At 45.3% G+C, this 17,271-nt stretch overlaps 2 protein-coding genes across 8 annotated transcripts in view; one reads left to right on the forward strand and one right to left on the reverse strand.

Annotated features, from left to right (window-relative positions):
- Positions 1-10,790, reverse strand: part of osbpl6 (oxysterol binding protein-like 6) — a 46,354-nt gene extending 35,564 nt beyond the window's left edge. For 5 of the 6 annotated variants that reach the window (XM_018728965.2, XM_018728966.2, XM_018728963.2 and 2 more), the window contains exon 1: positions 10,336-10,790. The gene's annotated coding sequence lies outside the window, so the exon portion shown is untranslated. Of the gene's footprint in view, positions 1-2,205; positions 2,287-10,335 lie in introns of those variants that run through there. The other variant, XM_018728962.2, reaches the window with a different exon arrangement.
- Positions 10,791-13,993: 3,203 nt separating this feature from the next.
- LOC108920269 (cytochrome c-like) lies at positions 13,994-15,651 on the forward strand. Of its 2 annotated transcripts, none has more exons than XM_018728892.1 (3): positions 13,994-14,125; positions 14,860-15,033; positions 15,120-15,651. In XM_018728892.1, the coding sequence occupies exons 2-3, from the start codon at positions 14,865-14,867 to the stop codon at positions 15,263-15,265; spliced, it is 315 nt and encodes a 104-aa protein (XP_018584408.1). In that variant the 5' UTR covers positions 13,994-14,125; positions 14,860-14,864; the 3' UTR covers positions 15,266-15,651. The 2 variants fall into 2 exon arrangements, with proteins under 2 accessions (XP_018584408.1, XP_018584407.1); XM_018728891.1 differs by having other exon boundaries at positions 14,863-15,033.
- Positions 15,652-17,271: the final 1,620 nt, after the last annotated feature.

A 17,271-nucleotide genomic window follows, 5' to 3' on the forward strand; every position in this document is an offset into this window, starting at 1 on the left:
AACCTCCTTTCTGCATGAGTCAACAGGCCTCAAAACACTTCTCTCACATTTGAGTTAAGTTAAATAATTAAAGTCAGCTGAGCACGATGCACCGCTACAGCGCCCGCAGCGCTCTGCTCGTAGCATGGTGAGCGTGCAACAGGCCAACTGCAGCGCTCCAATATCAATTAACCCTGCGAAGGATCCTCCGGCGCAACCCAACACGCGCTCACGTGCCGGCCGTGACCGTGCTGAACGTATAGTGTTCTCACGAGGTCCGTGTGCGACACTAATCCCTCTGTAGGACAAACGCACAACACTAACGCTCACACGGCACCCTTTCGTTATTCAGACAAAAATGGGCACGATTCGCCACATCCCTGTCAAGAGTTTGCGTACAGGATGTCACACACCCTGCCTTTGAACGGTGGTGTATTTGGAGGCTGTGTTCTAAGCTGCTGCGCAAGACTTTCTTGGACATCGAGACGTTATCTTGTGCATGCTGTTCCGGCCTGGAGGTCCAGAAAGGCCTCGTCAGGACAGAAGACTTCCTTGGCGAAGATCTGAGGAGACTGAGAAAGTGATAAACTGCATACGCATATCTGACATTTTCACACAAGGAGCAATATGATTTCACTTCAGCTCTGCTGTTGCGTACAAAAGAGGGTTTTCCCACAAGTGTTGTCTTTTTTCAGTTCGCCATCTACAGTGTCCAATATCAAAAGGCAGGCGATCGCAAAAAAACCTGGTTTCGCACCTTAATGTACCGTGCTACGTCAAGGCGTAGCAAACAACGCCAAAAGCGGAGACATCTTACTGCAGTCCGCCGGTGCCATTCTTGCTGCGGGGCTAGTGGAGCCTGCAGTCTTGTTCATTCATCAGCTCCATGTCCAGGACTGTCTCCCGTGCCAGCGTGCGACAGCGCCACTCAACTCCTACCGGCCACGGTTGGGCCTTGAGGACCGCAACGAGGATCACAAAGATCCCTCCCCAGCCGGTAAACAGAACCCACTCAAAAACACAGCCACTGCACTTAGATTCAGAGACACAGTCATCCATCATCAGCACAACTGCTGTTTGTCCCTTTTTTTTTGGGGGGGGGGGGGGGGGGGGGTCAGTGTCAGCAAAGTGAAGTGGAAAGAGCCACACGCTTCACACAGCGTCTGAAGAGCCCAGCTGGAAACAGCTGCAGCCCCAGGAGCTTTGCTATGAGTCTTGCGAGCTCAGTCCTTTCCTACAGTGCGCTTCAGCATTAATTGTATTCAAGCCTAATATTTTTCACAGCTGTATGATATCTTACAAAACAGATTTTTACCAGGACACGCCCCTCCCCCCAATCCGCATCAGAGGCATAACTGAACTTCTGCAACAGCTCACCTTTACTCTCCTGACAGCTTTGTCCACGGTCACCTGCACCATTTTATTATCAACGTGATTTACCCATTTATGCTGCAGGCTATTCTTACTGAATCACTTCGGGGTAAGAACCTTGATGAAGGGAATTATACCAGGAGGGCGATTCGAACCAGCACCAGTCAGATAAAAAAAGAAAACGGCTATGAAAATCAGGCTGCTCACTACCTCTGCGTTATTATTAATGAAGGTGAGGTTTTCCCTCACTGGGCAATGGGGTACCACACTGAAGCCGCCCCCAAAGCAGTGCAAAGGCTGAAGGTGATGCCGTTTCGCTGGATTAAGAGAATGAAGGAAGTGCGTCCGAGTGACCCGAGCGCAGCGTACCAGTTTCAGGAAATGTAGGGAAGGCCACCAACTCTTCAGTTAGAAGAACAGGAAACCACAGTTTGACCGTTGCTCTGGCCAACGTGACAGCGTATCACCGTGCACGCTGCAATCCAGATGGGAACAGCTACAGAACACGGAAAATAACCACATCCACGGCACTAAGTTACATGTTTGAAGTCCCAAAAACACTTATTCACATTACACAAAGTGCCTCAATTAACATTTTTCATTAAGCAGCCTAAGGGAGTGCAGTTCATTACCATGTGCTGAGAGCACATCCTTATTAATCACTACCTGACCTGAAAATATTACAAGGCAAGCAGCCAGCCGGTGATGTCCTGTCACCTTGGAGCAGATCCACTCGGATGTCACGGGCCACCGACTCTGAAACGGGACCACGAAGCGCTGACTGATCACGGGACAGAGGCAGAGCTAAAAATCCACAGTTCCCCTCAGCCCAGCAGACCCATTCTGTGAACTCACCGCAAAGAAACACCCGCAGCAGGAAGACACTGCCACAACAGCATGTCGAACACAAGCAGGATCGCTCCCTGCAGCGGCTTCGTTACTACGTGTACGGGAATCCCACAATGCATTGTGGCCTCAAAGGCACGCACGCACACAGGCATTCGTGAACATTCCCCGTGAAATATTTCACACACTCCGCACATGCTACACTCGTATATAAACTGTGCAGCTGGCAGTTTCTACAAAGACAATGAGGGCATCTCCAAGCCCCCGGAAATTACAGCAAAAACAGACCGCTCCCTCCTTTCACCCTCCTCCCACTCGCAGGCCTCGCAATCGAACCTGTCCCCACGCTGTCCGTTACTAGCGAGAAGACGGGGAGGTTCCCTGTCCTAATTCACGAAGGGGCCATCCGGCTAAAAACGAGACGTCGGCAAATTTCTTGGTCTCGGGTCCTTCATCACCCACTTTCGCTGGCCACCAGCTCTCCGAATACCAAGCAGTGTAACCTTTTATCACATCTTCCTGTATCGCAGATGTATGGTAATATAACGCAGACCCTTTGCTCTTCATAAAACCCGCAGGAAAGACACGTTCCGGTGGAGCTGCCCAATAATTGCATCTTTAATATGTTTGCGCAAGCTGGGGCCGTAACACGTTGAAGCGATCAAACCCGTTTTTGGCGTGAGCCAGCAGTCCTGGCAGCCGTTAATATACGAAAGAAGGCGACACTTGGGCTGACATCCTGCTGATGGGCCCAGTGAAGCGGCACTTGAAGCCACACGCGAAGGAAAGTGCCCGCATCCTAATCCCCTCGCCTCCTTCCCAATGACTCGACATGACTCAGCAGAAAGCTTGGAGGCCGCGCAGGGCCCCGCTGTACAACAAAACGATCGTGCCGTCCGCCCGCCTGCTTTCAGTCGAGGCACCGACAACTCCCAAAAGATCCACTCAGGAAACAAAAGCCATGAAAGAGGATTGCGCCGCTGCTAATAATGCCCTGTTTCCCTAACAGAGCCGTGGAACCCAAGGGTCTGATGCTCACTTCTTACTTGGGCTCTGGCTCCTAACCAAAAAAAAAAAAAAATAAAAAAAAAAATAAATGAGATTATATTTTGGGTCATTCCAACAGCACACTGGAAAAATGAGAAAAAGCAGAGCGAACCCTTAGGTCATTCTTTCTGAAAACAACTGCTGACAGTCCAGATTTGGGGCATTTTTTTTCTTTTTTCTGTATACATTACTGATACAGAACGCTCCTATAATAAAATGCTCTGAGTTACAGGCACGCCTCAATGTAGGGACACCAGGTGGCGCAGTGGTTACACCTACTGCCTTTGAACTTGAAGGACCAGGGTTTGAATCCCATTTTTTGCTGTACTGCCCTAAGCAAGGTACTTACTCTGAAATACTCGTAAAAATTACCCAGGTGTACAAATGGGGAAATCATTACAAGTAGCTTTAGAGAAAAGCGTCAGACAAATGTAAAACGAATGGCACTCAGTAAGAGGAACAAATGGAAGAGGTTCTCACACAGGCCTAGGGCAAGTTCCAGTGATAAGGGTGTTCATGCTGGTGTCAGTGTAAACACCTTTCTTCGCCATGGTACCGCACTCCTCGTGCTCAGTTAATACAGCAGTATCGTACATTTGACCGTAGCCCTAAACTCAGCCATACGCAGAGGACTTGCTACATTTTCTGTGGTGCCACACCTTTTAAGTTTGTTTTGAGCAAAGTGTGTCGTAATGAGGATACCAAACTGTTGCACGTGCACATAATAAAATAGCCACTGACATAATGGAGCCCCTTTATTTGCACTCAGCTTATGGTTTTATTTTAAAATTAACATGTCATTCGTTTACAGTTCGGTGAAGGCCTATGATTGAAGTCAGAACAAAAATCAGCAGACGGCGCAATTTGCAGAGACCAGGAACAAGCACAGTAGCTCAAACAGATGGTTTGTTTTCCTCGATGGAAGTAGAAGAACATCAGTACTACAGAGAAACACTGCTGAATTTTGAATGAAATGACTCCTTGCTAAAAACAACTTCTCCATGCAGTTTACAAAAGTAAAATATATCTGACCTCCTACCTCCCCACAAAAAGCATACACATGTACATAAATCAGGTTATGATCATTTGGGTGCTGGATGTTTCACCAGCAACCATCCACTAAATACCCTTTGCAATATTAGCAACAACAAATACAGTACGTATGCAAGTGCAGGTTCAAGTGTTGACTGGTAAAGCAGCTCACCATAGCAACAGTTCGGCTTCAATGGACACAGTTCACACTTCTAATTGTGATACTGTACACACTGCACAATATGACTCAACACATCTGATGGTCACTTCTACACTGCCGTTTTTTCCTAGTGCCACAGGAAGACGAGAACAGAGAGGGATATTCGCTGTCTTTGTCAGGGTCTGAGCCGCCACTTCTTCCAGCGAATATAAATTCCACTCTTGCATTCAACAAACCACCTTGAGAAATTAAGAGGAGAACAAAGAAATTAGACACTGGTAAACTGCTCCCCTGTATAGAAAATGCTAATTAATCTGGTGCTTGAGCAATAAGGTTTAATTTCATTTACAGCAGGATCCCAGTTCAGTCAGAATTATGTTCTTCTAATTGTACCACAATTACAGGCAAAGTATCCATTGTTTTTGAAGATCAACATTAGGAGACAACATATCAACTGCTCTCAGGTTTATTGTGTTTACACATCTCCATTAGCAACCACCGCACCGCAAAAAGAAGAAAAAAAAAAAAGCATTTCACTCCATTTGTGGTTCAATAGCTCTCGCAACATTGTTTGGTCTGCTTGAACAGACTTCAGTGGTTCTGTCTGGCTTCTCTTTTGAGTGCATCTCTTTCCAGGGAATGTCTGCTGAACCTGTGTGTCCACGTCCAATGTAGAGCTCCAGAAACTATTTTAAAAACAGCAAAGAAGGATGGTGCAATTTACTTGTGCCCTCGCCATTTTGTTTCACAGTGACAACAAAGGCATTTAAAGCAGCAACAAATGTTTATGTTGAGATCCATGATCAAACTGATCAATTATTACTGACGATGTATGTGGGGTCAGCTGGTTGCGTAGTGGTTAGAGCTTTTTCCTTTGGACCCAAAGGCTGCAGGTTCGATTCCCACCTTCAGCTGTAGTACTCTTGAGCAACATACTTACCGTAAATTGCTCCAGTACACTTACCCAGCTGTAAACACAGGAAAATGATTGTAATAACCATAACACCGCAAGTCGCTTTTGAAAAAAAGCATCAGCTAAATGAATAACTAACCTTTTAACTCATATATGTAGCTTACAATTATTTGCTCATTTATACAGGCAGGTAATTTTAACTGGAATATAATAAGCATCTTTAACAAAGGTACTACAGCAGGACCAGAAATTGGACTGTGGGATTTTCCAATTATGGGGTGAAATCTCTGACTGCTACACCACCTGCTGTTCCAGGAAACAGACTTCACGCTTTTGGTTCAAAAGAAAACTTAGGAGCCACAGTTCAAACTTTTGTGTGTTTCCTACTATGAACGAAAGCTCAAGCAAATAAACACACAGGTCGATCATCCTTTGTTACTTCATAGAGGGTAACATTACTCAATTTTCCAACATGTGCCATAGGTATAATAAAATGTAAGACTCCATTCATACTCACAAGGCTACAAAAAAGCTAATGGCAAACCATATTTTCATTTGTTCCACATATTTGCAAATGTTTTGCACAAGACATGATAAATGTTCATATATTCAAGTTGCAAGTACAACAAAACAAGAATCAAGCAAATAAGTGATTAAAAACTTCAATAAATGAGCAAATTAAGTACATTAATAAGTACATTCATGATAAGGAAGTGACCAGTCAGCTACATAGCGAAGCAAAACCAAAAGTCCACCTTAACATGTTGAAAACAATGTCTAAACAGTTCCTAAAAATAGTGTGATAACTGGAAACTGTTAAGAAAATTTTTCACCTAAATTCAATATGTTCCAGTCCTTGGAAGTGCAAGAGCTGTGTTCCTCTTTGATAGCAGAGCTAATTTTATGCTTACAAGACTCCAGTTAGCAAGAAACTGCATTGAGGGTAAACTATCAACTATATGCAAAGTTTTTTGTTTAGATAATAGTCCTTCACCAGTGTAATGACATAATTTCAACTCTGTGAAAAAGACTAAAAGGTGGTGGAGCTCAGGTTAAAGCCAGGGTTAAAGGCAAGGTTAGCACTTGGCCCCCTCAATGAAGATATTCCCCATGCTTCTGAACATCATGCACCATAATGCACTACCGTATTCCTCTCTTCCACATGTGTATGTGCATGGGATGTCTTTTACCCCGTGTGTATGGACAGCCTGGGGCTGCTGTAACACTGATGAGCCAGGTTCAGAATAGCCACTCCACCCAAATACCTTGAGAACCTCTAGCTCTCTGAGCAGCTTAAGCTTAGTCAAGTAGGGCAGGGATTTCGCAAAGACACTGCGAAAGACATACGGGTGGAGAGCTCTCTGTCCTGTCTGGTTACCTCAACAGTGACATTATTACACCCCCGAAGCAATCTAGTAGGACTGCCTGGTAGAGGTATCTCCACTATATGAGCAGCTATGCTTTTAGTCGAGAGAAAGCTCTGCCACACATTCCACCACTGTACCAAGGTCGATCCACGTACACTTCAACAAAGCTCTTAAGTGTTCGGCAACACAGGACCACATATATAGAATGTGTCCGGAATGCTCCATCCAATCCAGAATGAGTCCTTCAGATTCACAGGGGTGTATCCATAGTTGTTGTGTGTCACTCAGTTCTTCTGGTTGCTGGTTGTCCTCAAATTTCCCTCAATCTTTTCCAAGCATTGCTGTGTTTCTGAAAGAATCCAATGTTCTCATAACCTGTCCAAAGTAAAATAACCTCATGGTCATCATTTGAGCTTCGAATGAGAGTTCTTGCTTGATTTGTGCCGAGATCCTTCTGTTTGTTTTGATGCAAGTCCATAGCATCCTTATGATCGCCTCCAGCATCTAAGTTTTTCCCTATCCAGCTTCTTCACTGTCCAGAAACACCTGAATGTTAATATAAACTCAACCAAAAGGCAGAGTCTCCATTGAACTCTTAGTAAAAGCCGTTTAGCTACCTCCTACTTAATATTCATAAACATAGCGTATACGAGACTATCTACTGTCTCAATCCCATTGATCTCTTCTTTTGCATAATTAAACAGATCCCTAATAGCCAGACACCCACAAAGTCATCAGGTTACAGGGGAAAACAAAAAAACCTGGGTTTTGTTTCAAGTTGAAACTCAAGGCTACCCACTCAGTGTAAACCTCAGACGGTTATAGTACTGCAAAAACCATAACCAAGGAAAACACCTGGAAAAACATTTCAGAAACACAAGAATATAAATGAGACTCAGTCTGCAGCCAGCAACAGAACAACAGCGTACAGTTCAGGAATAATGTTTATGCAGTGATGTAACGACTTGTCATTTATTGGGGAGGACCAGCAAATACTATCAAAGGTAGTTAAGAACAGTTATACAGCAATAATGGAAAGACACCTGCTTGAACACCCCTCCCCTGTCCTGCCAATGCAAACAGATAAATACTTTAGATAAATTTAAGTTGAATTAAACCTTGACCTAAAGCATCCGCATCCAAAAAACAAAACTGGTAACCAAAGACTAAAATAAAGTAATGTTAAATGACATTCAAAACTGATATTTCTAATATTACTTTATGAAACTTGAAAACTCACTGATTTTGCCTACCTACTTGGCTAAGAGTCTGGGAATGATGATTGACTCAATTCTGTCTTTCTCTCAGCACATTAAAGCCACAACCTGGACCTGCAGATACATCCTGAATAACACCTGCAGGATCCATCTTTATCTAACAACAGACTCTGCGCAACTACTTGTCCAAGCCATGATGACATCCCGTCTGAACAATTGCAACTCTCTCCTGTCTGGCCTTCCTGCTACTGCCATCAAACCTCTACAGCTGATACAGAACGCTGCTGCATAACTTGTTTGATTTGCTGATGCATTCCCATGTATCTCGCTTCGTCTCTCTGCATTGGCTTCCTATAGCCTCCAGGATCAAATTCAAAACCCTGGTTATAGCCTATAAAAGCATCAATGGAACTTCTCCCAGATATCTACAAAGCTTGATCATCCGCTACACCCCAACCAGATTGCTACACTCTTCCACCTCTGCCTGTTTGATGGGCCCATGCACAAAAGGTCCAAAAGCAAAAACACGAAGGTTCTCGGTTCCGGCTCCAATGTGGTGGAATAAAAGCCCCCCTCTCACTCAGAACTACTCAATCTTTGTCCACATTTAAAAAGAGTCCTAAAACTCACCTCTTCTGGACTCACTTCGACCATGTGTAAATGTTCATGCACTATAACCTTGAGATCATACCTGTCAAACAATGGATAAACCTTCACACAGCTATTCTTGTAATGTAATGTAAATATTTATATATTTTTAAAAAAAGTACTAGGAAGGCAATTAGGAATCGTCGATATTAAGATAAAGTTTTATGCAGTTAATTGTGATGTACATTGGTTCATATAGTGGAAAATAAACTGTACTTTAGAATCATGCACCTGCATCTAAGTGTCTTTCTGCTAATGTCATGCACACACTGTATTTTCCATGAGACGTACACCGCTTTGGAGAAAAGCGTCTGCTAAATGAATAAATGTAAATGTACAGCATCATCAACACACGGTCTTACTCATCGTGTGTCATCAGTCCCACATGAACACCAGCAGAGAGCTCAGTCTCACCAGCTTTACCATACGTCCCGACAATACAGATGGGGGGGGGGGGGGTTTAGGCAGTTGAAGTGCAGTCAAGTCAAATTAAAACTCAAGGTGATCGCTCACATGGTTTTCGTGGTCGTGGGGGTACTGATGTGCGCGGAAGACGCAGCGGTAAACCACATCTTTCACCTACGAACACGAGGAACACGTGCACTGCACAAACCCGGTGTCAGATTCAAACCTGCAGGCAAACGTGTGGCTCAGGAATCACGAAGCACCACTTTTACTCGCAGTGGAGCCAGGTCCCTTAAGGTTGGGTCAGGGCAAGGGTTTCCCAGGGTATTTTTTTTTACGAGTTACTACATTTTCACTCAAAGCATACTGGAAAATATAGTGAAGGCACACCATGGCATTATTACACATAAACCTGGCTTGAAAAAACAAATGGTCTTCTCCTGGTACTATTATAACCTCAACTTTAAAGTTCAGCGTGGGCTTCAGCACTGAATATTACTCACAGAGTAAAACTTGTAAGGGCTGCAAGAAAATCTGAGTCTGAGGTAAACCTGTTCGTCCCCGGCCGCTACATTTTTGAGTATTTTTCTGTATGTTGAAAACGTGCATCGCATATTTCACACTGTAACACGTTCCGCCGTGTCGTCCACTGTGTCCCTGCGTGTTTTCCGACTCTAAGCGTCGCACCGCGCTGTCATTTTCTGACCTTGGTTTTTAAAAGGACAGATAATAGCCCTGGCAGAGAAGCCCGGCGTCGCGAGCGCGCGCTGTCGGGGGGGGGGGGGGGGGGGACGACTCTCCATGTGCGCGCGTTCGGTCCACGGTGCCCGGATGTGGCAGGTGCTCCAGCATATTAATGTTCTTAGGGAATCACGACGAAAACAGAATGGAAAGAAACCGAACATCTGTCGCGTGTTACCCCCCTCAGAACAATCACACACACCGTGAGCTCTGTGCCTGTGTCCGTCACTGTACAACCGAGCGCCATTCAATTCATTTATCAGGCAAATGAGGTTCATTTTTGGTCCTGTGGCGGACGGCCGCCGCAGTACTGGCAGAAAGAACGCTGGCGTCGGCTCGCGTTCGGGCTCCCTCGGCGTCCTTCGGGAGCTCATTCTCTTCTTCGCCCCCACTGAGGAGCAGGTCACACAGCCCACTCCCACGAACGGTTTAACACAATTTGACCTGCTCGTATGTTACTCTCTTTTAACTTCATCCATCATTCACGTCTCGGCAGGCAGCAGCAGCAGGCGCGTCACGGTCATCTCCCGGAACTGCTGCCATTGGCATTGCCCGAGCAAGAAAGATGTTCATTAATGAAGAAAGAAAGAGAAAAAAAAAAAACCCTACCGTGACGTTACAATCCGCTCCACGAAAGGGAGTCCGGCTCCGTCACTGCGCTGCAGGACATGAGAGCGAACCTCGCTGTGGAAGCCCTCACCAGGACGTGGTGGATGTGCCGGACATGTCGCGCCGCTCTGCTTCTCTCTGCTGCAGGAACGTGCCGCTCCGATGCTCCGGCTTCCACAGCGGCTGAAGACGGGCACGAGCGCGTTCCTGCTCTGCTCCTCCTCCCGCTACTGCTGCTCTTGCTCCCCCCTCCCCCGTCACGCGCTGCGGGCTGTGCAGCGGTACTCCGCGAGCATCGTCTCTGTCGCTCAGGAAAGATCGGGACGGCCACGCGAACGTCGCCTCGTTGACCCGTGTCTCGCGCGCAGCCAGAGCGGTGCTACTCCGAACGCTCCTCCTCACAGAACGAATAGCGGCGGGGCGCGCGACGGACGGCGTGGATCGTCGCGAGACGGTCGCACGTCACCCCGGCACGTGACTCGCGCCCGGTTATCCGGACTGAAAGCTGCACACATTATACATACATGATGTATACAAATCCATGATGCTTCAAACATCTCCTATGTACATCCTCATTTTCAGTGTTATCGTTGCATGGAGAGAAACAAAACTGAAACGATACTGTACTGTGCAAAAGTGCTCAAAACAAAAGCACAGCCGCTTTTATACCATTACTTATTCTCTAAAATTGTGCTCTAAGTCCTCACTTGTGTGGATACCCTTTTCCGATTTAACATCCCCTTAAATTATGTTTACTGCACATATGCATCCCTAAACAGCCGACGAGTCAGCTAGTAAAACGGGTATTTTCTGGTCTTTTCTTCTCTCCATGCAACGGTAAACGGTAGAATCAGTGAATGAAACTGCTGCACCGCAGCATTACCGCTGTACGTGATTCCGTGCTGCCCCCTAGTGGCTGGAGTGTGACCCACGGTGAGGTCACGTCACTGTTCCAGGTTTCCGATGTGGTTCTCGCGTGAACAAAGGGTTAAATCTCGTTCTGTGTCAGCCGGGGACTTCTCTCAGTGACCTCTGCTGGCTGAGCACAGCTGGGCATTTCATATAACTTATGTTTAATCTTTTCAATATATCTGCACACTGTCAATCATTAAAAGTGCCCACTTAAGATATTTATTTACATATAAGTGAACGACGCGTTTTTTGGTGGCCTTTCGTAGACTACTGTACAGGTGACACCCAAAAATATTTACGTTATAAAAATAGCACTGAATAATACGGCAAATTTGCTTGAACAACATTACAAACAATGGAAATGTGTCCACTCAGGGTGAACATATGAGCCACAAGGTGACCTATTGCAGGGAAGCTCTAATGTCGGAAAACATCGGGTCCTCAAGTTACAAACCAGAAGTCTGTTCGCAGCTCAGTTAGTTTGTAACTCCAAATTTGCTCTTACCATTATTAACTCACAATCAATAAAAGCTGACTAATACATGTCCTTCCACTTATCAACAGGTGAGGTTTTGTGAAAACAACATGCGAAGTGATTGTAAATAAAAAAATACAGTTCTATCAATTATTACTAAGCACTTGTCCGGTGCAAGGTAACGGTGGTCAGCTGTAGTCTCTCCAGAAAGTTCTTCTTAATATATTCTCTATTAATCTTGGGCCTTTTTTATTCCGTTCAAAAATTGTCATCTTAAAATTTATAGAAAAATCCATGAGACCAAACACAAAGTTCCTGCAAGAAAGTCCGACACCAGTTCAAGATGCTCAAGCTGCTGACCATCATGACCTGTATTTTCTCTATATTTTTCTTTGAACGTATGTTGGTTGTACAGCATGTAATGCTTTCCGCAATGCTAAAAGTGCCTTTTGAAAAAGAGATTTAAATGTCAGTGTGATATTTCAGAATTATCCGCGGAGAAATCCATGCCTCCTGGCCTGTTGTCAGGTGTCCAATTTGTAGAGTGGCACCTTTTCACACGCTGCAGGTGAGTCATTCCCTGGTAATGCTGACTACATGAGCGGCGTCTGCAGTGACCAATGTGCCAGGAAGGGACTTTTACAGCAGTCAGCTGAGATGCCCTGCGCATCCAAGACCCTTCTTGTCCGTCGGAGCGATTGCAAGTACGTCTGGTAGCAGGTGAACCCCTGGCTGCTGCCCAAGCACATTGTCCAGACTCGGCCATGCTCCGGGCCATGACGTTCAGCCTGTGTTCAGAACCATCAGCTGTCACACTGGTCCTGGGGAAACCCTGGACCAGGACAAGGCCCAAACACTTCAGATAAGAGTCCTCTGGGAATACCGCAGTGGACATGATGAGAGATATTCTGCAGTGAGTTAAGAAGCAGTTCTTTAGCTGCGAACAAATGCAGTTTAAAATTCATAAGCACCGCCTGTAACTTGAAGCAAAGCCCTTTCTTATTGAACTTTGGAAAGAAGAGGAAAAATGTTGATGAATGAAAATGAACTGATACATTGCTTGTATTTAACATGAAGTAGTCTTTGATTTAAACCGTTTTCCCGTACCTTGACCCGGAGCCCTTTGTTCACAGCGTGTGGAAAAATCCCGCCTGGGTCTCAAGCATCTCCTATGAACAAAAAACACGTAAACGTTGACCTCGCAAGCTTGGATCAGAACACAGTGAGTGGACCGTACGACGATCAAACCATGCGTGTCATTTTAATACCTTAGTTTACTTTGGTGTGGAAGCTGAATTCCTAACCATGAGCTTTCAGGAAAAGTGACATGATTAGGTATATGACCAATGCATCATCTATAATTTTTTCATGTATGTTTAGTCCAGCTTTCATATAGCTACGTTTTAGTTTAATATGTGAAATGATATACAATCTATGTATTCAGCCGAGGAAGACTCGCACTGGGGAATGTCTTTCACTGTGTCCAATATGCAGGGAGGGACAAATACACACCGTGGCTATGCTGCGTGCTTTTAAGCCCCACAGCGACACCTGCTGTCACTCAGGGATATTTACATTTATTTATCTAGCACACGTTTTTTTGCAAAGCAACTTCCAATGAACTCTATGTAGTGCTATCAGCCGACACACCTTATTCACCGTGGTGACTTACACTGCTAGATACACTACTTACAATGGGTCATTCATCCCATACATCAGTGGAACACACTCTCAGTGTCACTCACACACTATGGGGAACCTGAACAGCATGTCTTCGGACTGTGGGAGGAAACCAGAGCACATGAGGCTGAGGAAACCCACACAGACACGGGGAAAACATGCAAACGCCACACAGACTAAGTGGGGATCGAACCCACGTCCTCTCGCACCACCCAGGCGCTGTGAGACAGCAGCACTACTCTTCGTGTCATACGCCGGGATCTCGGTTATACAGTCGCGTTCTGTGTGGTAGCGGTTGTAAATTAAACACAGTGAATTATTATTGTGAGGATTGCTGATAGCTTTTAAAAACAGGACAAAGACTGATTTCGTCTGAGTTTCTGTTTTTTTGATAGCAACACAGTCCTGTTCTGAGCACATGGAGATACTGTCGCTGTGTGTCTTCTTCCGTTTTACGTCCTTCACGCAATTCACTCTATTCTAAGGAATCCGTGAGACGCTTCAGCCATATATGGTAATACCGAAGCGTGCGTTTCGCAACATCTATACGTACGGATCATGTGACGAGGCGCCGCCTAACTATGACGTATTTCCGGTCGACAGATAGAGGGATGTGACCTTTCTTCAGCTCAAGGCGGGACGGTTACGTGAGACTCTTGCGGGAGCCGGTCGTTTAAACACGTGGATCATTCGTAGTCGACTTGTCTCGTACGTAGTGTAAAGGTAAGTTTAATTTAAGGTAAGAGTTTAATTGTATTGGTTTCGTTAACCGGCTCGTGTGCTGTTCCCACCCTACCGGTGGGAAACGAAATCGTGCAGTTCCGCTCGCGCGCCGTATCACTGACTGACTGACTCAGTCAGTGTGTCCTTGCGGAAAGGACGTCGCGAGGCCGCCTGTTCTTCAGGTCTGCGCTCGCTAACTAGCGAAGAGCCGCCCGCCGCTGGGCTCAGTAGTGGGAGCCGAGGAAAGAAAAGAGTGTGGCCTGTGGGATCTTTGTTACACAGAACACTACAGTAGTATATAATACGCGTGTGACATCTCCGGTTTCGGCGTGAACGTGATCATGAAATCCTTCACTGAACCCGGAATAATTCGCTTCTCAGTTCGGTTAAGCGACGCTCTGCCAGTACTACAGTAGACTCGTCTCCTAAATTGGGCCTAAGCAACGACATACTTTTTCTTATTATTTACACTTTGGTGCAGACCCTAGTATCTGCGCTTCTGCCCAAGAGAAATGATGGTGTACAAACACGGAAATTGTGGCTCATAGCAGCAACATTTAGTAATTTACTGAGCAAACGCTATAAAAAGTCGTGAAGGGTTATTGTGACAGCCTTGAGCAAAATACTTACTATGAATTAAGGTAAAAATGCACTGCTCTGTGAATGGTTGTAAAGTGTGGGAGGTGATTTGGACAAAAATAATCAGACTAATATTTGTGTCATTGTCTTTGGAGCAGTCATGGGTGACGTTGAGAAGGGAAAGAAGGTGTTTGTCCAGAAGTGTGCCCAGTGCCACACCGTGGAGAACGGAGGGAAGCACAAAGTCGGACCGAACCTGTGGGGTCTGTTTGGCCGCAAGACGGGCCAGGCCGAAGGGTTCTCCTACACAGATGCCAACAAGAGCAAAGGTAGGACGTGTGCAGACCGTACAGATGGCCTCGTTTGACAAGCAGTGAACTTGTAATTTGTGACTCCCAGTGCTCTTTTGCTGCAGGCATTATCTGGAGTGAGGAGACACTCATGGAATATCTGGAGAACCCAAAGAAGTACATACCAGGAACAAAGATGATTTTTGCAGGCATCAAGAAGAAGGGCGAGCGGGCTGATCTGATTGCATATTTAAAGTCTGCAACATCTTAGATTCTTGTTTTTAATTTGTGTAAATGTTGGCTGTGTGTTACTTCAACATGATCTTTATGGTTGACTTTTAATCTTGCAAGAAGTCCATAACTTTGATTTGTCGTATCGTCTGTTTTGCCTTAAATGTGTCTCCTGAACATATTACGATGAATGTTAAATTTAGAATAGATATTCTCGAGTATGTTTTACACCATTGGTGAGATTTTGGAGTTATTCTGCTTCAGTTGTTAGCAGTTTTTGGAGGTCTTGATGTCCTCCATATCTGAAGCTGTAAATGATACCCCTGGTTTCACAGGTGTTGTAAAATTAACTTATTGTAGGTGAGAAGACATTGTGCTAAAAGGAGGAAGACTACACTGTAATACTATTAAACAGATTGAAACTGGTTAAGCGTGTGCTCGTTTACTTGAAAAGCTTGATTTGGTTGTAGAAACTAGTTTTGTGTGGGAAGAACACGTCTGGTGAGACTACTCTGGATGTGGTGACTTCTCAAGAAGTGAAATGACTTTCACCACAGTTGTTGTATAATCCTGTGACCTTGTGGACTGCAAAGGACAAAGGTCTTGTTTTGTGAAATGTACTCTGTATTTGTGTGATACTTTGCCCATTTGGGCCCACAGTCCTGGGGGGGCATATGTCAAATTTATTAATGAAAGTAAAATTCCTTACAACACACAGTACAGCACTATTTTCAGAAAGCAGCAAATACCTGCCATGTAAGGGAACTTCTCCTGTGCAGTATGTTAGAGGAGCGATCCTTGTAATAAGCTGGGTGTGAACTAAATGTTGTATTGATGAAAAAGAAGGGAAAACTGATGGTATAGGCATGTATTAATGGGTCATTGACCATACTAGGGTCAGTCTCATGAACATTAAAACTGAAACAAAAAAAATAGTTTCAGTAATGAGAATCATGTGCATTTTCACTAATGGTGGTGGCAGCCATGACGATTTAGCAAAAAAGGTGTTAACGCAACATAATGTCTTTTGAAATGATTCACCACTTTTTATTTTCACATTAACAAGATTTAAATGTCAGTTGCTCTTAAAAAAACAAAAAAAAAAAAACCTGCTGTTTTTTAGAAAAAAAAAAACTATGCATTTGACTATAAATATTTTAAAATCTGTGGGGGGCGTGGTGCGCAGTGGATTTGGTTGGCTCACGCTGTCTGGCGGGTCGGGGCTTCGAGTCCCGCTTGGGGTGCCTTGCGGCGGGCTGATGTCCCGTCCCCCTCTGGCCTTGCGCCCTGTGCTGTCAGGTTATGCTCCGGTTTGCTACGACGCTGCTCGGGACAAGCGGTTTCGGTCTGTGTGTGTATTTTAAAATCCAGATGCATCACGGTAATGAGATTTTTAGTGAAAAATATACAGTTTTTTTTAAAATTAATTTTCCTCTCTAAAGGATGAAGGCTGGTAATATATACTGTTTTCCAGAATAGTGCTGAGGACTGGTAGCTTGTTCAAGGATAAGCACAGTGAGTGGAATCAACACAGACCTCAGATTTCACTGCTTCATGAGACCGAGCCACTAGTCCATGGTCGGCATTGACAGTTTTATTTGAGATACTTCTGCAAATCCAGCAGCAGAGCTCATATCAATGAACAAGAGGGATGCTGAAGTGTCCAGCGCTGGAATTCACCTTGGATGGAGGGGTCAGCTGACCTCTGACCTCTACCAGCTGAGACTTACTGTACGAGAAAATGTAGACATTGGGAAATGTAGTAGTGGGACAGCAGCACGGCTCTTGTTTCAGAAGACAGGCGTTAACAGTGAACGTACTGAACCGTGTGATCACGGGGAGCCGTAATTTTGAAGAGTTCAATTAGGCGCACGAATGAACGGTGCCGCGTACAGCGCCCTCTGGTGGCGCGTGAAGGGGGTTCACTTAGTACCGAGAAGTGCGCTTTTCCACTCCGGGGTGCCGCGGTCGCGCAGCGCGTTCGAGCGGCTGCTTCAGCCTCCGGAGCGGGAACCCGAGTCAGAACGACCGAGAAATTCCACTTCC

Source organism: Scleropages formosus, chromosome 21, assembly GCF_900964775.1.
Source record: "Scleropages formosus chromosome 21, fSclFor1.1, whole genome shotgun sequence".
Taxonomy (NCBI): domain Eukaryota; kingdom Metazoa; phylum Chordata; class Actinopteri; order Osteoglossiformes; family Osteoglossidae; genus Scleropages; species Scleropages formosus.